General features: G+C 37.9%; 1 protein-coding gene and 1 non-coding gene across 2 annotated transcripts; one reads left to right on the forward strand and one right to left on the reverse strand.

Moving 5' to 3' along the window:
* Positions 1–8,561: 8,561 nt before the first annotated feature.
* Positions 8,562–16,153, forward strand: G6PC2 (glucose-6-phosphatase catalytic subunit 2). Its single transcript, XM_006182859.2, has 5 exons — positions 8,562–8,802; positions 9,381–9,490; positions 11,671–11,782; positions 14,006–14,121; positions 14,929–16,153. Exons 1-5 carry the CDS (start codon positions 8,585–8,587, stop codon positions 15,438–15,440), a joined length of 1,068 nt encoding a protein of 355 aa, XP_006182921.1. The 5' UTR covers positions 8,562–8,584; the 3' UTR covers positions 15,441–16,153.
* Positions 11,374–11,478, reverse strand: LOC116663963. Its single transcript, XR_004320314.1, has one exon. It is a non-coding gene; the product is annotated as a small nucleolar RNA SNORA57 (small nucleolar RNA).
* Positions 16,154–26,599: the final 10,446 nt, after the last annotated feature.

A 26,599-nucleotide genomic window follows, 5' to 3' on the forward strand; every position in this document is an offset into this window, starting at 1 on the left:
CCAATGTCTCATGAATACAACTTCAGTTTCAGCATAATGGACGCTAAATTTTTAACAATAACCAGAAAACAGTTTCAGTAATTTCTTTAGGCCATTACTAGTTCAAATAATACATTCTTTTCTCAGCTTGCAGTAGTGCTCAGACCATCTCTCTAATGCATTTCTGATGGAATCTGGATGCACATGACTGACCCACGAGCAAGATGGAAGAAGCCCTCAAGAGCAAGGCTTTGAGATATTCAGGACTGACACAAGACTGCAACTACATCTCCTAGACTAAGATGAACATTTTGTAGCTGACTCATATTTCTGCCCTCTTTAGTGGACTATTTTTCTTAGATTGATTCTAGTTATGAGTGAGCAGAAACATCCGGAAGGCCCTCACATAAGCAAATTCGTTATTATACATATACACACATCCTCTTGATTCTGTTTCTCTGAAGCACCCTCATATATACATATATACATTTTGTTTCTTCATTTCTCTATTGATGGACATTGTTGTTGCTTCCACCTTTTGGTTTTTGTGAAAAATGCTCCTACGAACATGGGTGTACAAGGAATATTCAGTTTTTTATTTATCATAATTAAATTTTGGTCTCATTGTTGTGGGCAGAATAGTTGATGCCACTAAGCTAATGTACCTACACTAATGGGAAGTTTTACACTTTCTCCCTCTTCACTAGTCCCTTCTCTGATTCCTCTTCTCTTCCCTAATCCCTAAATTTAGATGCTTCCCAAAGTCCTTGACTCTCTTTTCCCACCAAATTATTTCCCCGTGGCATCTCCTCCCATCTCACACAGATATCTCTAGGACTCATCCTGTCGTGCCCAGTTTTCTGCATTTCAGTCACATTTTTCTAGCTCTCTTCTGGTCATATTATAAAGATGCCCCACTGGCAATATTTCAAAAGCAAAACTGATCATTTTCCTGTTAACTATTCCCTTTCTTTTCATAGCACTGGTTTTCTCCCAGTCCTCAAGTTTAGGCTCTTGCAGTCTTTCATGACTCCTTCATGGTTAACTGGTTGCCAACACCTACAGATGCCACCACCCACCACCTCCCCCTGTTTCCTATCTTCTAGATCTCTATTCAGGCCTTTGCTACCTGGTCCTTACCTTCAGCTCTTGCCTTCCCAATCTGTTTTGCCAAACATTGCCACAATAATATTCTCAAAGTGCACTTTCATCATATTATTTCCCTGCTCAAAACACTTTCAGTGTTCCTTCATCTTAAAAATATAGCCTATACTCCTTCAAGGCCTTCAAGTCAAATCACTGAATGACTTGCTCTCAAGTTACCATTTTACCCTTATTGTTCAATTGTTTACTTCATATTTTAGTAGAAATCAACAATTAGCCCTGCACTTCTTTGGCTTAACTTTGCTCATACAGTTTCTGGTTTTTGAAAATTTTTATCATGAAGAATTTCTAACATACACAAAAGTAGATAAAATGGTATAATGAATCTCTCATATACCCATCACTGGGCTCCAGCTACCACCGACCCCTAGGCAACCCGGCTTTATCCACACCCCATCTACTTCCCCAGACAACATGTCATTTCACCCACAAATATCTTGGTATGCCTTTCCAAAAGATAAGGACTTGTTTTAACAAAACCACACCACCACTAGCACACTAAAAACATTAACATATTGCATTAAAACCAGCTTAAAAATACAATTTTGACATTTATAAGACAAATGAAAATTGTAACAATTTTCAAATTTTGAATTGTCTCATCGATGTCAAACATGGGGATTTTTTTTTTTTTACAGTTTTTAAATGCAACATATTTCAAATGGAATACATTTCTCCATTTCATCGTGCCATTTTGCATTTCTAAATTCTACCCATCTATCAAGGCTCAGTCACTGCCACCTCCAGAAGGGCTCCCCTGATCTCATAAACTGAAAGTTAAACCTGCTCTTCCTCTTGTCCGCTTTCTCTATCTCTGAGCCCCTAAGGGCACAGTAGTGTGTTATTTACATAAATATCTTCCTTATGAGACCACAAACTCCTTGAGGTGTGAGTTACCCCTGTCCTGCCTGCTACATGTAAAAATCATGTCTTACTCCACTAAAGTGTGCTTCTCAAAAGTGTGGTTTCCCCACCCAACAGAATCATGCTCATCTAGGAATCTGTTAAAAATGCAAATTCTCAGACTGATCTCCATTCCTACTGAATTAAAAAGCCTAGATATGGGTCCCAGTAATCAAGTCTTCCAGATGATTCTCATGCACACTAAATTTAAGAATACACATAGTAGGAATTCTTTAGGCCATCTATAAAATATAAACCCAGCTGTATCTTCACTCTACTATGAAGAAAATGAATAATACTGCCCAATGGGCAACTCTGTTGGGTCCTGTGGTGACCCAAGAAAAAGTTTATGGATGTATAGGTTATGTTCATTTCCAGAGAAGAATGTATAATGAGACAAATGGAGGGGGTACCTGGAACAGTAGCTGGGTCACTTATAATAGTGTCATTATGGGATGCCAATACTCCTGGATGCTAGCCAGAGTGGAGGTAATTATTTTCCAAAAGTCACTAGGGTATAAACTTGGTCTGAAATAAATCCATTTTACATTGCAAGGTGACACTGGAGAGATCTCAAATATAATTTATTTTAGAGAAGGCAGATAAGTTTGTGGTAAAAGGATAATGACCATGCACAGAGACATTAAAGGTCAGTGTCTCCAAAATAAATTTTTGTTTACTGCCACAGCACCAGTGACACAAGCTAAAGTCAAATATCTCTGAATGATGTCGAATCGCAGTGAGTGCTATAACTCACAGATGAATGGCTCATGTTATAAGAATATATCTTGTGGTGATATAATATTTGGCATGGCAAAGTATATTGAAGCAAATCTAGCCTCTGTCCTACAGGTTGCAATCCAAGTAAAACAGGCAGGATTTACTGCAAATCAAAACTTTAGGAAAATCTAAATGAATCAGAATAAGAAAGTTCTGGAAAGAACTGGAATCATTCCATTATTGGAATTAACTATAAAAGAAGGCAACAGTACAGGGTTTTGAGACTGGCTATAGGGTTAAAAGATTTTTTTTTAAGTCATTAAGAGGAAAGAAGTCACTAGGACAACAAATTATGCCAAGGAGACTGGAGTACTGAAGATAACTCTGAAGAGACACAAGAAATGAGGGGCCCTGGGCACAAGCACTATGGACAGTGAGTGGATGAGATCCCAGTGAACTTTAGGCTATACTTCACTTATCTTCTTAAGAAAAAGAATATACAATTAGTATAATTACAACTCTCGGCAGCTCTCAGCAATAACCTACCATGGCAGAGGCCGATGCAAGCTTCTGCAACATCATGGGAAATCAGCCCCTCCATGGGCTCATGCCAGGGACTGTGCTGGGGGCTGGTGCACACGGCAAACATCATCTTTTATTTTATGGAACTTGGACTGTGGCGCAGGTGAGAGAGATTAAACACATAAGCTCAGAACAAATATACAATCACAAATTGTAACTAAATTCCTGTTACGGGCTGAATTGCATCCTCTGAAATTCATCTGCTGAAGTCCTAACTCATAGGACTTCAGAATGTGACTATTTGGAGTTAGGGTCTTTAAAGAGGTACCTAAGTTAAAATGAGGTCATTAGGGTGGGCCTTAATGCCATATGACTGGTGTCCTTATAAAAGGACAGTAGGACATATTTATACAGAAGGAAGACCCTGTGAGGTCACAGGGAGACCATGCCACCTGCAAGCCAAGGAAAGAGGCTGCGGAAAAAATCATCCCTGCTGACACCTTCCTCTCGGACTCGTAGCCTACAGGTTTAGAAACTAAATTTCTGTTATTTAAGCCACTCAATCTGGTACTTCATATGTCAGCCCCTGCAGACTAACACAGTCCCTAAAAAAGAATGTTGGAGAGAAAGGTGTCATGAGCGTGGTGAGGGAGCTGGTCAGAGAGGACAGCTCTGAGGAAGTGGATATAAACTAAGATATTAAAAGATTAAACATCATGAACTATGCCAGATAAACAGTTTAGTAGGCCCTTTAAACGGCAAAAGAAATCAAGGTGCTTTTGCTTTGGTTAATTATTCCACAGTCTATAGAACCAGAGAGTCCTCAGGAGACAGTGAGTCTTTCCAAATTATCCACCTAAGATGAAAAACTAATGTGCATGGGAAAATGCTCAATATCACTACTTATCAGAGAAATGCAAATCAAAACTACAATGAGGTATCACCTCACACCACTCAGAATGGCCGTCATTTGAAAGTCCACAAACGACAAACTCTGGAGAGGGTTGGGGGTAAGGGAACCCATCTACACTGTTGGTGGGAATGTAGTTTGGTGCAGCCGTTACAGAAAACAGTATGACGATTCCTCAAAAGACTAAAAATAGACTTACCATATGATCCAGCAATCCCACTCCTGGTCATATATCCAGATGGAACTCTAATTTGAAAGGAAACATGCACCCCAATGTTCATAGCAGCACTATTTACAATAGCCAAGACATGGGGAACAACCTAAATGTCCATCGACAGATGAGCAGGTAAAGAAGCTGTGGTATATACGATGGAATACTACTCAGCCATAAAAAAGAATGAAATAATGCCATTTGCAACAACATGGATGATCTAGAGATTGTCATACTAAGTGAAGTAAGGCAGGAAGAGAAAGAAAAATACCACATGATATCACTTATATGTGGAATCTAAAGAAATGCTACGAGCTTATTTACAAAACAGAAACAGACTCACAGACATAGAAAACAAACTTATGGTTACCAGGAGAAAAGGGGGGCAGGGTGGAGGGATAAACTGGGAGTTTGGGATTTGCAAATATTAACTACTATATATAAAATAAACAAGGTCCTACTGTATAGCATGGGGAACTATATTCAATACCTTATAATGGCCTATAATGAAAAAGAATATGAAAAGGAATATATATATATGTATAACTGAATCACTATGCTGTGAAACTAGCACAACTTGTAAACCGACTATACTTCAATTAAAAAAAAGACCAAAAAAAGCTAATATGCAGCCAACTTCCTCACAGTCCACAGACTCTGAAGTACTGAATGAGCAAGAAGTTGAATTTTTAACTGTAAGACAAAACATTTGTGAATGGTATCCATTCACACCTCGATTTAAGGACAAGATGTTTCTGAAGAAAATGAATACGATGAAATATGTAACTCAAACACTTCTTAGAAAAAGAATAAAGCAAAGTAATGTCCTTTCTCATGGTTCATTAAAGAGATTATGGAAATTATAGAATCTAAATACGCAAAAACAAAAAAGCCTGGAGCACAGACTCTGATTAGTCACGGCTAATGCTTCATAGAATAGTGATATACCTGAATAAATTGATTTGTCCTTGGCAAGCAAGTGTACATCCTCACTTCAAATCAATGAATAATAAGAATTATAGAATCACAGGATAGGCAAGGGATTATCTTATTTCTTGGTGGGATGCCACATAAATTACTTCTAACATATGCATATTCAGTTTGTCTTGTGAAAGACTGAATGTACAAATGGACAGTGGCCAGATGAAATGTGACAACAGAACTCAGATCCACAACCTCCAGAGCAAAATGCCCAGAATGGTCAGGACTTGGTCAGTAACTGCCAGCTTCCCTATTTTTTGCACCTGCTTTCAACTCAGGATCAACCAAAGAAAGGCAAATATGTTTTCCAAACTCATCACATAAGATGCTCTGCTTCTAGTTAACCCACCTCCAGCTTGCCCACGCCAACAACCTCTTATCAGAGCATAGATGAGGCCCTCCTTTTCACTAAGAAGTATCTCCACTCCTGTGCCCACTTTTGAGTTATTTCAGATGCATGAGATGGTGGCTGACTCAAGTTCAGAGGAAATAACCTCCATCTGTTCTCATTTGGGTAGCTTTAACTTCTTTCCATATTTGTCCCCAGAGAAACAAACATGTGCTAGGCCCCAGGGCCATCAGCAGAGGAGGGAAACAGAGCCACCTTCAAGCTCTGAAGTGCCCACCTTTGTGCCACTTCATATGTCCTCTAGAAAAGATGTCAGCAACTGGGAAGTTAACAGTAGCCACTGAATCCCCATAACAACTGTGTCCCAGCTGTCAAATGATGGGATAACCCAGCCAACAGAAGTGCAAAGTGGTGATTGTCTCTGTGAAGTTCTAGTCATCTGGCAGCTGGCCAGATGTGCTTCAGTATCAACCAATTAACTGTGACACAGGTAAACTGGAGGTCCAGGCGGTTGAAAGCATGAGACACAGCTGGTTATAGCATCAGCTCTTATTTACTTTGCAGCTGTTTTAAATCTCACCAATGTTGGCCTTGAGCAGCCCAGACACAGCTTAGACTAAGGAGCGGCACTGCTCTGAAATTAAAATTTAATCTCCAAACAGGGCTCCCACACTAAAGAAATGACCTGGGGCAGGTTACTTGTCCATGTCCTCATCACTAAAGTGAAAATTACTAGACCTCAGTGAAATTAAAATTGGATAAGGAGATAGAGTATTTTTAAAGGTACATAAACAGAAGAGCATAAATGCAAGACATTCTAAAGCACAACTGAGTTTTCAGCACAATTAATTTTACCCTGACCCACATCACTTGGGAAAGATTAGCACATGAGTGGGAGAATGAGGGTGAGTATAATTCTCGGGTTGCCTAAGGGAAGGGCGAAACGTGGGGAGAGCCAGTGCCGCCTGACTACTTCCTGGTTCTCCTCTCACTGAAATAAGAATGACAAAGGAGACTGGTAAGGCTCTCACCATGGACAAACATTAATATTCATTTCCTGGAAGCCATTTAAAGTCACTTTGTGAAAAATGGCCTGCGATTCCACTTCGTTATGGTCAGACCAGAGTTCTTATCCCCAGAAACCAGGCTGTATGTTAAGCCCCTTCCAGGTCGGCATCACAGAAAACTCAGTAAGGAAAGCTGCCAGTACTATATCCTGGTTTATGAGACATGCATTTCAATTACCACTGTTGTTTCACCTCTTTTGGAGATTAGGGTTCTCTTTAATTCGAGAGACAGATTCTCTGAGGTCTTGACAACAAGATAGATCACTTAGTGCAAAAATCAAACTTAACAGGAAAATCTAGTTATATCCAATAATTTATATATTAAGTATCATTGAAGCTTTGTTCAGGTTGACTTTTAATAGAGACTCAAGACTGAAAGGAGAACAGGTAATGGATGAATTCCTTTATCACAATGATTCTCAACCCTGACTATGCATTGAAATCACTTGGAAAGTATTTTTTAAATGTCAATGCCTGGATCCCATTACCAGAAATTTAATTTACTTGGGGTAGGACAAAGGCATGGCATTTTTAAAAGCACCCCAAAAGATTTTAATGATCAAAACATTTCCTCTAGGAGAAGCAACAGAGCCTGGGGAGGTGCCCGTAGACACTGGCTCCCCATAATAAAGTGGTGGTAAATGACGCGGCAGGACTCCCTGCCCTGAAGGGAAGTTCAAAGTGATATTTGTAGACTGTGAAGAAGGTGGCTAGGTGGCTACGATTAGCAAAGACAACAATCTAGATGGTAAAATAACAAAGACATACCTACCTCCACCCTCCGCCACCTGGTTGGACTTAATTGCTTTCACAGGAATCTTCACAGACAAAATTTAGCTCTCTAAAATCCAGCATCTCATTTCTGACTTGGATTCTTTGTTCTTTTTGAGCCACCCCTCTGTTTATTCCCAATCTACCTGTTTGCTTGAGAACTTCCCCCATACTTCTACTGAACACTCTGTTTTCAGCAAACCATTTTCCTGATTGGTCAAAAGCCCTTTGAAATCTATCTTTCTGTCACATGAGCAACTCCTCAATGAAGTCAATAAAAATATGCCTCACTCCTAACACAGTTCTACTATCCAGTGACCTCTATCTCTGCTTTCTGGTCTCGCAGTCAAAAAGCAAAACGTTTCCTTCCAGATTTCATCAATTTTGGTGTGTTTCCTTCCCTGTTTTATATAGATCATATCATTCTCTTTGCTAATAAAGAAATATCAAAATATTTTTATTTAAAAGTCTGCAATCAGAAAATAATCTGTCATATCACATACATTTTTCATGCACAGATATTTACTCATCCATTTTCCTGAAAGAGCCAATAAAATAGCCAAAGAACCACAGTCTATTTTAAATTAAAATGCATGGCTTTAAGGGCTATTTGACATGCAGTAATTATTTGTGTAATCTTCTAGCCAGGCGTAGAAATTGCTAATGTTTCTGCCCTTGAGGGAAATGAACTGTGCAAAAAATTTCAAGCAAACATAATCCAACTGTTCACACAAAAGAGAGGTTGCATAAGAAATTCATTGTGTCTCTACCCAAAATTCCCCTCGACTTGCCACAGATCAGCATGTACTTCACCTCTCTGGCACCAATTAAAATCATAAATGGATGAGTTTTCAGCAGAGGAGAGCTGACATGCTCTCTCCACAGTTGGTCAGCATCACATGTCGCAGTAATGGCTGGACATGCCAAGAGGATTCTGTATAAAAACGGAGCAAGTCAGAGCACTTCAGCTCCAACTGCTCTATGTTTAGAACTGCTTCTCTTTCAAGATGGATTTCCTTCATAGGAACGGCGTGCTCCTTATTCAGCATTTGCAGAAGGACTACCGAGCTTACTACAGTTTTCTAAATTTTATGTCCAATGTTGGAGATCCCCGGAATATATTTTCTATTTATTTTCCACTTTGGTTTCAACTTAATCAGACAGTTGGAACCAAGATGATATGGGTAGCAGTCATTGGGGACTGGTTCAATCTTATTTTTAAATGGTAAGCTTTCTGTTTTATTTCATTTTTCTTAAAGCTTATTCTTAAATTTGTAGCTTTGGCTTAATGATCACATTTCAGGTAAGCGTAGTTTTACTTGGAAAATCTTTCAAATATATCAGTTAACTTGAAACACCTATTCATAAATAGAACTTACAGAAAAGCATGGGAATGTATACTTTATCTGACTTACAAGTAAATTTCAAAAGCCTGTGACACCTATTATGTGATTAACCAAAAAGTGAGTTAAATGAACAGCACCATAATGAATAGACTGATAATTCCAGGGACCACTTTGATATTTCCAGTCTAAGTATCCAAAGAACCCAGAGGATTTTCCCCTGCAAGGAAAATAGTCCCCGCTTTTATTGGAAACTAGGATGCCCAAATCCCAAATGACTGTGTCTTCCTTTATAACAAGAGACAGACCAGAACTCAAGTCCTTTCAAGGTCTCTAAATCATGAGTTTCCCCATCAACGCTCTGCTTGAGTCATTTTTATAGGAGAAAATAGCGAGTCTTCAATTATGTAATAGTTGTGTATTTAAATATATGTACATTTTTGTATTTCTTTAAATACAGGATATTATTTGGTCATCGGCCTTACTGGTGGGTCCAAGAAACTCAGATTTACCCAAATCACTCAAATCCATGCCTTGAACAATTCCCCACTACTTGTGAAACAGGTCCAGGTAAGCAACTATAGGAGCCTCGGGTTACTAAACATATTCTAACAGAGAACCGTTGTGTATAATAACTGTATGATATTATAGAGGATATTCAGGAAAATGTCCTGGGTGAGGATGCTAAAAGTTCATAAACAGAAAAATTGCTAGTGGATAAGAAAATTTCATTTGTTTCTTTGTTAAAGGGTAAGTTAACAGAATACTCCCCAAAAGATTTTATATTTGGCATTTTGGGGAAGACTGTCATGGTTTGATATTAAATAAACAAACAAAAAAAAGTAGCTAGAACAAATTCTCAAAGAACTATTTAAAATCCTAGAAATGTTGTTTTATCTGCTGCTGAGCAACTTTCAAAGTTATTATAGATCTGAGAATCACAAATCACATGAATGAGGCAAGAATAGACAGTTTCTGAAAGAAAGTTAAGGGCTTCTTGGTATTACTATTGCCTGTAGAAATTATCTCTAATTTTAAAATTGTTTCTTTAAAATTTCTTTTTTCTCTTTTTTCTCTATATAAGTAGACTTCTTGGACCACTTTCCTTTTTATTATAAGTAAGATTCTGTATGTGTGTAAAATCTTTACTATGGAAATGGAGTTTAAGATTATAAAAAAGGTTTTAAAAGTATATGTATAAAGGTAACTTACATGTTGTTTTAATTTGTAAGACTGTTACTCTGTGCCTCACCACAATTTGTTACATAGCCTAAAATTCTTGGCATTTAACATCCTGAGACTAACCCTGAGTACAGTGAATGTGTGTAAGTTCCTAATAAGTTTTCTGAATATCTTACTTTTGCTTCCATAAAAGTATACATCCGTTGCAGTACCTATCCTGAGTACTATAATTAATTTTTTATATATTTTAAAAATTGAAGTATAGTCAATTTACAATGTTGTGTGAATTTCTGGTGTACAGCACAATGCTTCAGCCACATAGGAACATACATATATTTGTTTTAATATTCTTTTTCACCATATGTTACTACAAGATATTGAATATAGTTCCCTGTGCTATACAATATAAACCTCCTGTTTATCTAAATTAATTCTTTAATATCTGACTCCTCCAATAGACTGTATATTCCATCAGGTTAGGGATGGTGTGTATTTCATCTTTGTGAAACCAGAGTGGGATGGATGGATGGATGGATGGATAGATAACCTTTGAGATAATTGAAATGCTACTTTGGTTTATTCTAGCACTTCCCAGCATGTTCTGTCTTATGAGACATTTTCTGAGAGAAAAAAAAATTACATTCTACATTCACTCCTTGAAGATTTACAACTCCATAAGCCTATAAAAGGCTCTGAAAATTCTTCTATAAGAAGTAGATTTGAAAGAAATAGAGCTGTAAGAAATAGATTTGTCTTTGTTTACCTTAGTGTTTTTCAAAAAGAGACTGCTGTTTAACCTGAATGAATCTCTACTTGGTAAAAATTCAGAAAGAAAAGCAAGTAAAGTGACTAAAAGAAAAAAAAAAATCAAGCCGCATAGGAAAGACATCCTGGGAGTAGAAAGGCTACCTGTCTGCAGACGTCAGCCAGAACTGAGGCCCCTTTACAGCTTCCCCCATTCGTTCAATGACAAAGACGCCTATTGCAGCAGCCAGCCGCAAGGCAGACGTGGAGGTAGCTGCTAGTGCATAGCAGCCAATGGGTAAATCAGACATAGCGATGATATCCTTTACATGTGAGACTTTTCAGCCCAAGGAATATAACCATACAATTGCTTCAAATTTCTCATCAATTAAAAACAATTGTATATGAAGACTGAGTAGGGATATGGCAGATTTTGAAGCAACAGCCTGAGTTCTTCATTAGCCTAGAACAATTTGATTTCCAGAATTCAATGAATTTGAATAACCTGGGGGGAAATTTTTGTTTTCCCGTGTTCTGGCACTTGAGGATTGAACTGGTGGACTGCAAGCTGCCGGTACTGAAGATACAATGCCGAGGGGTCCAGAGCCCTCCTGGGGATAATTTTTTGAAATAGTGTTTTGAGGCTCAATTTGTCTCAATTTTCCTTATTTCTATCTATTTCTAAACATTACATATAGCCTGTGCCCTGTGGGTTTTTCTGAGTTATTTGTAATTTCATGACTAACATGCTGTTCTAGTGCCCATTTCTGACATGGACACTCTATCAACCACCTTTCAAATGGATTGCCACTTTGTTGTTGCAGGAAGTCCATCTGGCCATGCAATGGGCTCATCCTGTGTCTGGTATGTCATGGTGACAGCTGCCCTGGGCCACATGGTCAATCAGATGGATAAGTTATCTACCACTCTGCACAGGTCAGTTTTGCTCCAACTTCTATAGCACTGGGATATGACAGTTTAAAACACAGGAAATTTTTAAAAAATTCACTCGAAAGAGAATATGTGTGTGTGTGTGTGTGTGTATAAAATGTATATATGTATAATGTATATATGTATACGTGTATATATAAACTGATTCGTTAAGCTGAACACCAGTAACTAACACGTTGTAAATCAACTATACATCAATTAAAAATTTTCATTTTAATATATTTTTAGTTGTTGAAATGTGTTTATTTGATTCTATCACACCCAAAATAGCAAAATAAATAGAAAATTAATATTTTGCTTTAAGATAATATTCTAATTAGTTCACAGCTATTGCCACATTATAGAGTTGGAAATGTTTAATTGATTAATGACTTGCTAAATGTGCCTTTCGGTTTCCATAATATAATAATCAGTTTGGGAGCACATAAATAAGTCATCTAAAGTTATAGAAAGAAGTATTTTTGCACGCATGTTCCCTTGCTTTAAGATTAACTAACATTGTAAATGGACTATACGTCAATAAAAAAGATTAACTAGAAATTGAACTTAAAATTTTTTAAATTTAACTGCTTTAAAACTAGAATGATGAGAAGTATTATTCCCCTTGAATACATCAGTTACTTGAGTATAACTATGCTTCCTTCTTTGAACAGCCAATGATTTTGATATCAATAACATATATTCTAGCTTTCAAGACTGTGCAACCTTTTCAATTAAAAACATTCTAGAGGCAAACTTAAATTTGAATGTTAATAGATTTAACGTTAGTAGATTAATAATGTTCAGAAAGTCCTAGAACTTAAAGATTATTCAAAATTTCTGTAGGAATTGGGCTGTTTCCTTCCTTTCTTTCCTGAAATACTTTATCATTAAAACAATTCTAACTTTAATCATAAATTATTAGGTTCCTTGAGATGTCAGTTAATTGCATAAAAAATACTACAACACATACCATTATACAAAAGTTCTTAAAAAATTTCTAAGATTCATTGCCTATTCCACTTTTCAGAGTAATATTGGGTAATATAAGCAAATGATCAAAGAAATTTGGACATCTTTAAAGTTCATTCTAATGAGACTGTGACCTGTATGCCTTAATGTCTTCATTATCCAACCCAAAGCAACAATGGTAGAAAGTTGTGTAATTTAAAGAAATTAGTATTTTCTATCCATAGATAATTTTTCAAAGTAGGAGTTTAGATAAGCCTTACCTTTCCTTGTAGTTCATTTTCTCCTCCATTTCCCAAACGTGGAAAAATATTTGCTTCTTCTAAAAAAAATTATCTTAACAATTTGATTCATGTAACTGCAATATTTCATTCATCCATCAAAATGTATTGAGTGCCTACACCTTATCTTACTGTTACCAAATCCTGCTTCCATATGGATAACCCCTGCTTACCACCTCTTTGAAGCAAAGAAAGTACTTCCTCTTCCTCTCATTTCTCTCTATTCTTTAATCTTTCAATAACCACAATTTGGTCCAATTATCAGAAACAAATCATTCAGAACCCTCAAGAATTTCTAGAATGTATTACTGCTATTTCTTTTTTAATTAAAATAATTGGCATCGCTTGGATTTTAATATTCTTATAAGTTTTCTATGCATTGCTGCTTCTGACCCATAGCATATTAGGTCAATTTTCTGTCCCTTATTTTCTAACATGTCAAAAAATAAGGAGCCAGGACTCTTGAGAGTCTCTGAAATTAAACCCTGCCCTTGATGGAATGCTTGTCTGCTTTTCATCAGAGTGGCAGCTGCCTCTCCAGTGGGTTTTCTTCAAGCAACAAAAGTTTGAGAGAGGAAAGAGGAAGCACATATGAGAGGAAATAAAAATATACAGAATTCATTCTTGATCATTGTGGATATTAGTAATTTCCCTAAACTTGAATTTTCCCTACTACATTAAAATCATTATCAGGATGTCAATTGGACTTCTTTTTATAGCATTTACTAAAATCTCAGGGTATAGCACTGGTCAAGTTTAATGCATTGATAACTAGAAACCTATGTTAAAGTTTTTCAAATCCTATGGAGTACACAGAAACATTAAAAAAAACAAACTTCTAGAATCATGATGTTATGTCACAGCTAGAAGATTCCTCTGAGAAATCACCTGGTGTCACATCCATGCCAACCACCCCTCCATTTTAATGAGTGATACAATTTCTTTGCTTTTTACACTTGTATCTATTCTTCCATCGTAGACTGACCTGGTCATTTCTTTGGAGTCTTTTTTGGTTGATTCAAATCAGCGTCTGCATCTCCAGAGTATTCATAGCAACACATTTTCCTCATCAAGTTATTCTTGGAGTAATTGGTGGTAAATATGATCACTTACCTTTAGTTGTGTCATTGGAAAACTTTAGTATCATTTGTTTTATGTTGTCAGATTGTCCCTGCCAATCAGTTCCCCAATCTCAGGTAATTCTACCAAGCCATTGATTCTTAATGCTACCATAGAAGCTTAAGTGGTTCCACTCACCTCTCAAATTCTCCACGTACACAATGGGGCACTCTCACTCAACAGTATAAATGTGTAACGTTACTCTTAGTGAGATGGGTCTCTCTGAAGTGGCTAGAGCTGAGCCCAACTCTCAAACCACCACTTAGGACAGCGTGCCTGTGTCTTGGTTTGGGGGACTTAATAATGGCTTTCCAACCTGCATACCATAGTAGCACTCTCTCTGAAACACCTGAAGTGATTGTTACCTGACTATGGACTTCATTCAACAGCTGCTTTGTATTTCCAAAGCAGCATTCACTGTGATTGAGTTTCAGCTGTTTAGCCCCGTGTACCTTTCAAAGGCGCTATAAGTAAATTGGCTATGACAATTGAAATGTTAATTGCAAGCACTTAGATCAGGGTTCTGCCTATAAAGTGAGTTCTCACTCAGTGCCCTGGACTCCTGAAAGATCCCCTTGTGCTAATATGGATGGTGAAAACACCATGGGGCAAGTGTGTGTTTTTAATTATTGCCCACAAAAAAAGGCTTTGGAAAATGGCTAGAACCTAGGTTTCTAAAGCCCTTTATCATTGAAAACTATGGCTAGATTCTTTAGTGCAGGGAAAAATGACTCCCGCAGGGCTCAAGGGCACACAGTCATCTTCAGTGTCTCTAATTCCCAGGCATGCTTGTGGCAGAGGCCTCTGAACACACTCCAAGCATCCAATCAGCCAGCCTGAGCACATACCTGAAGACCAACCTCTTCCTCTTCCTGTTTGCACTTGGCCTTTACCTGCTTCTTGGACTGCTTGACATTGACTTGCTGTGGTCTGTGCCCATTGCCAAGAAGTGGTGTGCCAACCCCGACTGGATCCACATTGACACCACACCCTTTGCCGGACTCGTGAGAAACCTCGGGGTCCTCTTTGGCTTGGGCTTTGCAATTCACTCGGAGATGTTCCTGAGGAGCTGCGGAGGGGAAACCGGCTACGGGCTGAGCTTCCGGCTGCTCTGCGCGGGGGCCTCGTTGACCACGCTGCAGCTCTACCATTTCATCAAGATCCCAACCCACACAGAGTATTTATTTTATGTGCTGTCTTTTTGTAAAAGTGCATCCATCCCACTGACTGTGGTTGCCTTGATTCCCTACTGTATGCATATTTTAATGAAACCAAGAGAAAAGAAGATTAATTAGACTTGTGCAGAGGGTTAGTGCCTTGTGGTCCCAGGATGACCCTCCTCCTCCATCCTCTGGTACAACCACAGAGCAGGGAGAGACTGGAGGCTTCCATTTGGAGGTCACAAAATGGAGGCCACAGCCCCAACCCACCCACATGTTTCGTTTGGCCTTCCCTGTGGGTCCCCCTCCCCCTTTTAAAATTAGTTTCCAACTTAAATGTTTTTAAATAAACCAAGATATTTGACCAAAAAAATCCGAATTTCTGTATTTTCTTGAAAAATCTGATTATATGGTAACACGAGGACTGCATTCCCACCTGAAGACAATCCACCGTTGCTGACTGTCCCCAATAGAAGACATGCACTCTCCATGCTGTCACGATTTTCAGAACCCCACAGGACCCCCAGTGTCAGGTAACTTTACCATCTTAAATTCAGGCTGCTTCTGGCTCCTGTGAGCATTTCAATGGAAGTCAAATCTGAGCCCCTCTGTCTTGAGATAAGGAAATGGAGGTTTATTCAGGTGAAAGAATTCCCTGTTGTCACCACCATCAGAATAGGAATTAGAACTCAAGTCTCCTGACATGGATTTCCATTACACCATGTTTTGTTTCTTCGTGAGGTAAACATATATAAGAATGAATGCTTTTACATAGATTCTATGATGTTTGCTATGTGAATCAGCTGTTTTCCCCCAAAATGACATTAACATACCACATCCTGTTTGACTTACACCATGCATCCAGGGTCGTGATGGGGCCGGCAACAGCTCCAGTTATGAGTACATATCCACAGATCAGGAAACTGGTCAGTTACTGTCTGAACTTGAATCTCTGCTTAATTCTTGGTCTCTGTTTTACGGTAGTGCTTTCCAATATTTTAATAAATGCTGCTGAAAATGCTCTGCTCAGAACATTATTTACCCCCAAAGGCTTATCTCTTCACTATGACATCTCTATCCTTTATTTCTAAGAGCCAATCTTTCAAAACCAGGGGAATGAAGTACCTTCCTCAAGGTCAAACTCCAACCCAGGAAAACTGTGAAATGCTTCTATCTGTTAGCTGGGTTAATCTGTATATACTGAACTGTGATGAAAATCTATAGCTTTACTTTAGAAAATCATTACTGAGGAATTATTAGCTTACTAAATTTTTTTTGTCAAGTTTCTTTTTTCCTTCTTTGGACCTACTAATTCTGGACTTAAAGTTGGTAACTATGACATCTCAATCAAGTACATTTTGAGTCAGATTTTGCTACATAACTTAGTGACCTGGGATCCACCACAATGTTAATGTAACTCTTCTCAAGAATATCAATACATGAATTATTTTAGATGATACCATATTAAATGATCCAAAAATATTTACAAAATCAATGGTCCAAGCAAGAGCTGAAGTGATAAAATCTTAGTTGAGGCTAACAAAACCTCTCAAAATCAAAGCAATTACTGGTCCTTTTCTAAATATGTTTATAGAGTATACGCTGTTGCTTTTACAAAACACTTAACAGCTTTTTTCAAAAAGGTAACTGAACTGAGTTTCAGTGGTTGAGCGATTCCTAAGCAAGAAGCTAGGGATGAAGAAAGATTATCTTAAGAACGAAAAGAATGAAATTTGTCTGATGTTGATGGGACGTATGGGGTGAAAGACAGAAGAATGATTCTTAAGGTGTCGACATTTATTTGTTGTTCCAAGCCCCTCTCCCAGTGTTGTCCTTAGAAGGTCACTTCAGTCTTTTCATCCTTTCTGATTCATGTCTTTATCACACACTCTTCGACACCTGTCAGAGATCTCCTTCCTGTCTAAGAGCACTTTGTCAGAGTTCCACTGGAAATGAGTAATGTTCGTTTTGAAGAATCATCCATCCCAATACAGTATCAGCCTGCTCTCAGCAAGACCTGAGGGAACTGGGGCACTAACAGCCAGGGGGTTCTGCTATGATGCTTGACTACACTGTAAATCCCTTCTCAGTCCCCAGAGAGCTCTCTGCAGCCACCCCACAGTGGGTGCCGTCTGTGGGGTGACACATGACCCTCAGAAGGGGAGGAGGAGGAGGTGTGGGCTCATTTTCTGTGATTGATCTCCACCAGCTCTACAACTATCTGCTGTAAAGCCCTGAAGTCCTCCCGTGATGAGATTTCCCTCTACTCCAGTTGGAGTCTCCTGGAGGGGTCCATCTGGTGGCAAATGCCTTTTGTGATTGAAGCTGCTTAAGGTAGCCAGAGGAAGAGCTTCTCACAGTCTTGGAGAAAATGCCTGCCTTTAATAATGATGGAAAAGACTCTTCTTTCTATTCAGTTGCCAAAACTAAGTGGAACTGAGCTCATTTGACTTACTGTGACTACAGCCATATATTCAGTGTTTATACATCTGCATATATTCAGAGGGAAAGTGTCAATATCATGAGCTTTCAGGATGAGAAACTCTAGACAAGTGATTCGAGAAACTGTCTAATCAAGCATACAGTTGAAAAGAAATGCAAAGGAATTTATTATTGCTGAAACTAGCTATCAAGAAGAGTGTTGAATCCCTTTCCTTTGACAACAAATTAAATGGACATCTGCATTAGAAGGTTAAGTTGATGCCTTCTCTGACCTATTTTGGTCTAACAGAAGGGTGATTTACAATATTATTATAAGATGCCCTTGAAATGCAAAGTAATGTCTCTAAATGTTTATGTTTATGCACAATCTGTAAATAAATTCAAGGTCAAATTGGTTCATACACATACAAAAAAAATGTGGCATAAGAAAAAAATCAAAAGACTTGGTTTTTAAAATGTGATTCATTTCTTAAGAGCATCAAAGCCCCATCTTCCAGCACCATTCAGCTGGACTTTTTACAATGCTGAAAATTTTCTTTATCTGTGCTGCCCAACATGGTAGCCAGTGGCTACTAGCCACCTGTGGCTACTGAGCTCCTGAAATGCAGCTAATGCAACTAAGGAATTACACTTTTATTTACTTTTAATTAATTTAAATTTAAATAGTCATATGTCTGTACCTACTGAATTGGACAACACAGATCAAATCCCACAGTGCTTTTCTCTGAAAAAAAAAAAGTATTTTTTAAAAATATTGTCCCCTGCACCACGTTCCTGTGAGACAACATGAATCAGTATTAGCTGCTTTCTTTGATATGAAGAAACTGAAGTATTAGTGGTTTGTGGGCAGAACATGGATAAGGTATATTTACTCCAGCCTGGAGATCTTTTCATTAACCCAGGGATATTTTTTTCCAGATTGAAAAAAAAAAAGTTACTGTCAACAACGTGTAAAATATGCTTGTTGATAGTGAATCTTATTGTGATCTTTACACTTCTTAAAAGAAAAATTTAACTCGTGTAGTTACTGACACTAAACATTTCTGGGGCTTTAAAGAGACTATAACAAGTTAATGGTAAACTGTGCTGCATTTTCGAGACGCCCTCTGCAGGTCTGGGAGTCTCTCTCTTGCAGCTTTCTTCTTACTCGGTCCTGTGAGCTCTAGCTGTCTTGGTCTCCCAGGACTCTGAGTTCTGTTGCCCCAAACCAGGTAGCCTGGGTTCCCTGTCCCTACTATACCCTAGAAACCCCTAAAGGACCACAGAACTGAGTGGAATTTTACCCAATATTCATGACCATCTTCTGGATGGCTGCATGAATTCTGAGCAAGTTTCCCTGCTTGTCTGGGTCTATCATACCTGTATGCTAGACACCAGTACTTCTGAGGATGTTCAGAAACTGTTCAGCAGAGGTCACTGGCATCTAGTTGCATCTGAGGATTTGGCCCTCATTGACTGATTGTCCTAGCCACTCTGGAAATTGCAAACAGCTTCCTGGAAAAATATCTGGACCTCAACATTGCCAAGAAACTAAGGCGGTGTTTCTAATTTTTCCCTCCCCTTACTTTTAATGCTTTCTGATGGTGATTCCTCACTGAAAGCAAAGTGGCACTACTTAATTTTTTTTGTCTTCATTTTGTTTTTCTTAAAAAAAAATGTTAACAGCAGGAAAGGTCTATAAGAAACAATTCCATATCTTGTAGTAAACGCTAATGAAAAAGACTATGAAAAGGAATATATGTATGTATATGTATGACTGAAGTATTATGCTGTACACCAGAAATAGACACAACATTGTAAACTGACAATACTTCAATTTTTTTAAAATTTAAAATAGATAGATAGATAGATAGATAGATAGATAGATAGATAGATAGATAGATAAAATCCTCCCCTCAAAAGTAACAACTCCAGAAATTTCTGCCAAATGACAGCAACTCATGAGAAAATTCTAAGCATTAGAAGTGCTTACTTTCAGCTCCACAGAGGACAAATGCAATTGATGTTGAATTTGAGGCAGGTTTGGTGTGGAGCACTAATTACTGTCTTTGCTATTCTTTGATGGAGATCACAGTCATGACCGGGAAGAAATCACATCTTGTTTCTTTTGGCAGCACAGATGTGATTGTTCCCAAAGAGAAGAAATTCAAAGATTGAGGTTATAAAGGTTAACATAAAACTGATTAATTGTTTTCTGTTTTAAACTTTTAAATTCCTTACAATCTTTTCTTCAAACATTTTACCGTGTGATTTCTGAATCTGTCTTCTGTTCAAAAACTGTGATATTTCCCCGAAGAACACTGCATTCTGCAGAAGCTGTCAGGACTGGGGAAGGTGCCAAGAGAAGGGCACAGCTGTGGTCCTGCCGGGTGGGATTTGTGGCACAGACGAGGGGCTGCCAACAGGAGCGTTTGCTCTCACCGACCTCGGCCCAGCTCCGGTGCTGGCCTGAGTGAGAGCAGAAACCACGGCCCTAGGACAATCTGAGTGCTCTGCAGGAGCAGCAGGCGGTGCATGTGCCTGGAAAAGGAGCCCAGAGGTAATGAAGATGAAGAGCTCCCTTCCTCCTGCAGCTCTCCCCTACCTTGCACATCAATTAGGCCAATCACATCCCCAAGTTCTGTTCAAAGAATTGACTTCTTCCTGGATTCAGTCTGCCTCTTACAAGCAGTACTGGACACACTGTCACCTTGCTCTCATGCTCTGCCATTGATGGGAGGGGTTTCCTAAGGGTGGGCACTGGGCTCATGCCTCACTGCCTTTCTTAGATACCACCTTGCCCTCAAGCTCAATAATTTGCTTTGAAAGCATCTGATCCTCTAGATCTCTTTTTTCTACAGAACCATTCCAAACTCCGCCTTTTTTTTTTATAATTTTTTTCAATTAAAGAAGTTGTACAGGCCCTGCTGTCTTTCTATTTGAAGTTTGCATTGACATAACAAGGAAGAAGTCAATGTGCCTGTTTGAGTTTATGAGATTTTTTTGTGCATCTTATTCTTTTAGCACTGGAATGTTGATGTCCTGCTTGTGCTGGTGCCAGCATCCCTATGTGGATCCCAAAAGGTGTCAGAACTCAAGGGGGCAGGTGCTAGCAAATTCAAAGGCAGGCAGATGTATAAAAGACTTCATGGAGTTTGGCAACGGGAACCATGGATGGAGTCCTTACACCTGCGTTCTAATCTGTCCCTGTGTCTATCCACTAGATGCTGGGAGGTCATTTAATGTTGGTGGCCTCAGTTGACCAGTTCCTCAAATGACGGGCTTAAATGGGCTTAGAATGAAAGGTTCATTCCAGCTCCGACATTCTGCAACTCTAATGATCTCATTCAATAAAACTGGAAGAAGAACCAGAGCATATTACATTTTACTTACACGCAATGAACAAGGCTGTAAATTCTAAACTGTACTCCATTTTGTAATTTGTTACTTTAATAAATAACTTTAGATTTATAGCATACATTTCAGTCTTTAAAACATCCTATTCCAATTAGAACCTGAACTGTATTGCTATGAAAGGAGATGCATGGAGATGTGAAATAATGTAACTGATGTTAGGAGGGGCAAAGCTATTAACATGAGAATAGTCATAGATTTCCTGCTCACATATCTTACAAAAGAGATCCTGTAACTCAGTCACTGGCTTCATTTCTCCTTCTTTGACATTTCTAAAGAGGAAATTCTTGCTGGAAGAGATACTAACGGGATATGTATGATACCAGGGTGAGTGAGAAGAAAGGAAAGAAAAGAAAAGTTTGCTTTGTGGGAGGAAGGGTTGGAGGTACTTAACCAATTCTGGTATATGAAGAAATTGACTAGAACTTTGAATTCGCATTCTAGTAAATTTGTTGTGGACTAATACGGATAGTGAAAGACATAAAGATAACATTTACTTTTTAATTCTTTATGGCTGTTGAAATGTAGTTCTTGAATTCAGCAACTCTAACACCGAGTTATCTGATGTCATGACTTTTGAGAACCACCATGCTAAATTATAACTAGAAATTCAGGTACAAAAATAGACATATGGATCAATGGAACAGAATGGAGAGCCCAGAAATAAACCCACATACTTTTGGTGAATTAATCTTTGACAAAGGAGAACATACAATGGAATAAAGTCTCTTCAGCAAATGGTGCTGGGAAAACTGGACAGCTGCATGTAAATCAATGAAGTTAGAACACTCCCTCACATCATACACAAAAATAAACTTAAAATGGCTTCAAGACTTCAACATAAGACGAGACACTGTAAACCTCTCAGAAGAAAACATAGGCAAAACATTACCTGACATAAATCTCAGCAAGGCTCTCTAGGGCAGTCTACTGAGGCAATAGAAATGAACAAAAATTAACAAATGTGACCTAGTTAAATTTATATGCTTCTGCATAGCAAAGGAAACCATAAGCAGAACAAAAAGACAACCTACAGAATGGGAAAAAATATTTGCAAAAGATGAGACTGACAAGGCCTTAATTTCCAGAATATATAAACACCTCATACAACTTAATAACAAAAAAACAAACAACCCAATCCAAAAATGGGCAGAAGACTTAAACAAGCAATTCTCCAATGAAGACATACAAACAGCCAATAGGCACATGAAAAAAATGCTCCATATCGCTAATTATCAGAGAAATGGAAATCAAAAGTACAATAAGGTATCATTTCACACCAGTCAGAATGTTCATCATTCAAAATCCACAAACGATCAGTACTGGAGAGGGTGTGGAGAAAAGGGAATCTTCCTACACTGTTGGTGGGAATGTAGTTTGCTGCAGCTGTTACAGAAAACAGTATGGAGATTCTTCAAAATACTAAAAATAGACTTACCATATGATCCAGCAATCCCACTCCTGGGCACATATCCAGAGGGAACCTTAATTCAAAAAGATACATGCACTCCAATGTTCACAGCAGCACTATTTACAATAGGCAAGACATGGAAACAACCTAAATGTCCATCGACAGATGACTGGATAAAGAAGTTGTGGTATATTTATGCAATGGAATACTACTCAGCCATAAAAAAGAACGAAATAATGCCATTTGCATCAACATGAATGGCCCTGGAGAATGTCATTCTAAGTAAAGTAAGCCAGGAAGAGAAACAAAAATACCATATGATATCACTTACATGTAGAAACCAAAAAAAAAAAAAAAAAAAAAAAGACAAACAAACTTATTTATAAAACAGAAATAGACTCACAGACAGAAAACAAACTTACGGTTACTGGGGGTGATGGGGGTGGGAAGGTATAAATTGGGAGTTCGAGATTTGCAGATACTAACTAATATATATAAAATAGATAAACAAGTTCATACTGTATAGCACAGAGAACTATATTCAGTATCTTACAGTAACTTATGGTGAAAAAGAATATGAAAATGAATATATATATATATATACATATATATATATGTTCATGTATGACTAAAGCATTATGCTGTACACCAGAAACTGACACAACACTGTAAACTGACTATACTTCAATAAAACATATATATATATATATATATATATATATACAAAAAAAAACCCCTAGAGATTTAATTTCAAAGAGCTTCTAAAATCTTCTCAGGCTCAGGCAGGACCCCTCTGTCCTTTTATTTTTTTCTCTCTAACCACCCTCCAACACCCCACACCAACTCATCTGACAAACACTTATTAAGCGTCTTTAGGTGCTAGAGATGTCAGGATGAAGTCAGCATAGGCCCTTCCCTGGGGGAGATTCCTCAGGGGGTCCAGGCTCCTCAGTAGCTTTGGGTAGACTGCAGGCATATCTTGGGCCTATGGGCTTGGAAGGATTGGATCGAGACTGTACCCAGTTGCAAATTTGCTGGTAACATTAGTCTCAATCTCTTCTGACCCACCCTATTTCAAATTCATCCTCTCCTTGAATCACTTTCCTTTCAGTTCTGGCTATATCCTGCCAGTGGGATCCAGGTCATTCCCAGTCTAACACCAATTTTATGTGAGACGACGAGAAAGCATAATCACAAAACCCTAAGTTTCTAAGTAAAAGCTTCCTTTTACTTAGTAAAGCATAATAAAGCAGGGTACACGGAATGTTCCTGGAAAACCACTAGAACGAGCAGCAAAGGGCATCCGCCCTGTGACATCTCCTTTTCACTGAAGTGGTATTTGTAAAAAGACTGATTAATTCTTTGTTTCACTCAGTGTTTTTGGAATACCTCTAGATACAAAGGTCATATTTTGAGGTCATCTATGCACACATCAGTACTTGAACATTGCATTACTGCCTTCATACTTATGTTTCAACATTTTTCATTAATAAAAATTTATCTATTGCATGTGTTAATCCATAATTAACAACTACAACTGCAACAAATTACTTCACCAGCTTCAGTAAGTGAGAGGCCCTTTTTCTTGTGTAACAGAATGGCTGGAGGTAGGCAGTCCAGGCTGGAATGACTGCTCAGGGATGTCCAAGAGAAAGCTCAGTCTGTCCTCCTGCTCTGCCATCCACAGTGGTTGGCTTCTGTCCAAATGACCACAGCATGACTGCTGTGCATTCAGGGAAGAAAAAAGGGTGAAGGAAAATGGGCTTTCTCCAAGCCAGGTGTTATTCCAGAAGGAACAGTCCCATGGCCTCCTCTAGCTGCAGAGGAGTCTAAGAAGGTAAATATTTTACTTTCCAAACTCTATAACAGAGACAAGCAAAAGAAAAGGAGGTAGGATTGGGTGTCAAGTGAGGCAACCAACAACTTCTTATGTATGTAAAAATGAATGCAACTTACAGCTGAATTCCTCCTCTGCAGCCTACTAAATGGTTTCACAATAACATACAAAAACACTTTCTAAATTATAAAACGTTTTGTGAATGTTATCATGGAGTGTATTTAAATGAAAAATTGAATTTTGAACTTCTAAAGAACTTTATGCAAACATTGCTCATCTCTTACTTTGATTCCACACTTGATATCAGAAATAGATACTCTCAACCAATAAGATAGCACTATTTTCTTTCCTGTAATCATTCTTAATAATCGTAGACACTCATTCTGGGTCACCTTAGGTGAACACTTCCCCTTCAATCTCCAGCTATTCTTTTGTTCTCACATTTATCTCTTTGTGTCTGGGAGGAGGAGCTGTACCTGAATTAGAGAAAGGAAGGAATTGCCAACTCACTGGTTGGCTATGTATTCATCTTCGTTTTTCTACTGCACATTTTTGTCTTAGTGCTGATTTATTGTGTTGAGTAGCTGCATCCAGACAGCTATATGCCAATCACTTGTACACCGATTACTCATCATTCTGAGCCTTAGGATACCATACAACTCACTAATGAGCACATTATAATGCTGGCCAGTGTTAATCATATGATAATCACGTGCACTGCCTTATTTACAGTCTATTCATTTAAATTAATTGGGCATTTAATTGAACACAATGTGAAAGAAATTGGAATTGGTTTTCGAAGTTTGTTTAAGTTAATTTCACCTACCATCTTTTATAGGCAAGTGAGAGTATTCATTTGATCTGGAAATTTATAGCAAATACAAACAGATATGTTATTTTACAGTGGTACACATGCATATGTAAATTTACCTCAAAATGTGTTTAGAAACAGCAACCAAATTTGCAGTTTTTAAAATCTCCACTAATATTCTTACGTAATCTGATTGCAAAGAGATTCTGCATGTATAAGAGATACTAACAAATCCAACTCTTAGTTGGAAATATGAGGTGGGATCCTAAACCAACCTGATAAAACTATTCTGATATTTTCTTAGTATAGGAAACTTACATTTAATTCATGAATAAACATGTGGTGAACTATACCTAATTACGATCCTATGTATTTTCCTCTTTCAGATCATAGCATCAAAATATTACAGGGTCTACATTTTTAAATGAGTGCATGATTGCCAAAAATTGTATGCACCACTAAATTCAGTGTCTTTTCATTGAAATAATTTTCTAAGAGCACAGGTAGAGTAGATCCAGAATAACCATGGACAAAAAAAAAAACAAACATACACAAAAAATCTAGATGCCAATTTTTCTTCTTTTTTTTCTCAAATAGCAGCATTTCTGGTTTATGGGCAACTGCTTCCATGCAGTTTTAAGATGCACCAAATGACTGAAGGGTTCTCTCAAAACAAGCTGGAAAATGTGCTGCTCCAGCAACATGGATGGACCTGGAGATTGTCATTCTAAGTAAATTGAGCAGAAAGAAAAAGAAAAATACCACACGATACCACTCATATGTGGAATCTAAAAAAAAGACAAATGAACTTATTTATAAAACAGAAATAGACTCATAGACATAGAAAACAAACTTATGGTTACCAGGGAGGGAAGAGGGTGAGAAGGGATTAATTGGGAGTTCAAGATTTGCAGATACTAACTAATATATATAAAATAGATAAACAACAACATATAATACTATAGAGCACAGGGAACTCTATTCAATATCTTGTAGTAACCTATAATGAAAAAGAATGTGAAAACTAACATCCGTATGTATATGTATGACTGAACTGTTATTCTGTTCACCAGAAATTGACACAACATTGTAAACTGACTATACTTCAATTTAAAAAAGTGCTGCTCCAATTATTTTTAAGAATTGTTCATAAAAAAATCATAAATCATTCTTATAAATTAATTGGAACAAAACTTGTTTTGGAAAGAGGACCTTAGGGGAATTAGACAATATGGCAATTTTTGAAAGTTTTACTGTATTTAACACTGAACAATCTTGGTTCTTTCTCTTTAGACTATAAATTCAAACTGGTAAATCAAATAAATAAAACAACGTAAAGAATTGTAGCCACTCTGATAAGGGCCAACATGATTCTATCTGTAACTTCTGACATCGTAATG

The sequence above is a fragment of the Camelus ferus genome, chromosome 5, assembly GCF_009834535.1.
Source record: "Camelus ferus isolate YT-003-E chromosome 5, BCGSAC_Cfer_1.0, whole genome shotgun sequence".
Lineage (NCBI taxonomy): Eukaryota > Metazoa > Chordata > Mammalia > Artiodactyla > Camelidae > Camelus > Camelus ferus.

What these genes read in the sequence shown, in the direction of transcription:
- G6PC2 (XM_006182859.2), top strand. Translation starts at nt 8,585, where the DNA reads ATGGATTTCCTTCATAGGAACGGCGTGCTCCTTATTCAGCATTTGCAG. An exon ending in TTCAATCTTATTTTTAAATG is followed by an intron (nt 8,803 to 9,380) that starts GTAAGCTTTCTG and finishes CTTTAAATACAG; the next exon opens with GATATTATTTGGTCATCGGC. An exon ending in TATTCTTGGAGTAATTGGTG is followed by an intron (nt 14,122 to 14,928) that starts GTAAATATGATC and finishes TCTAATTCCCAG; the next exon opens with GCATGCTTGTGGCAGAGGCC.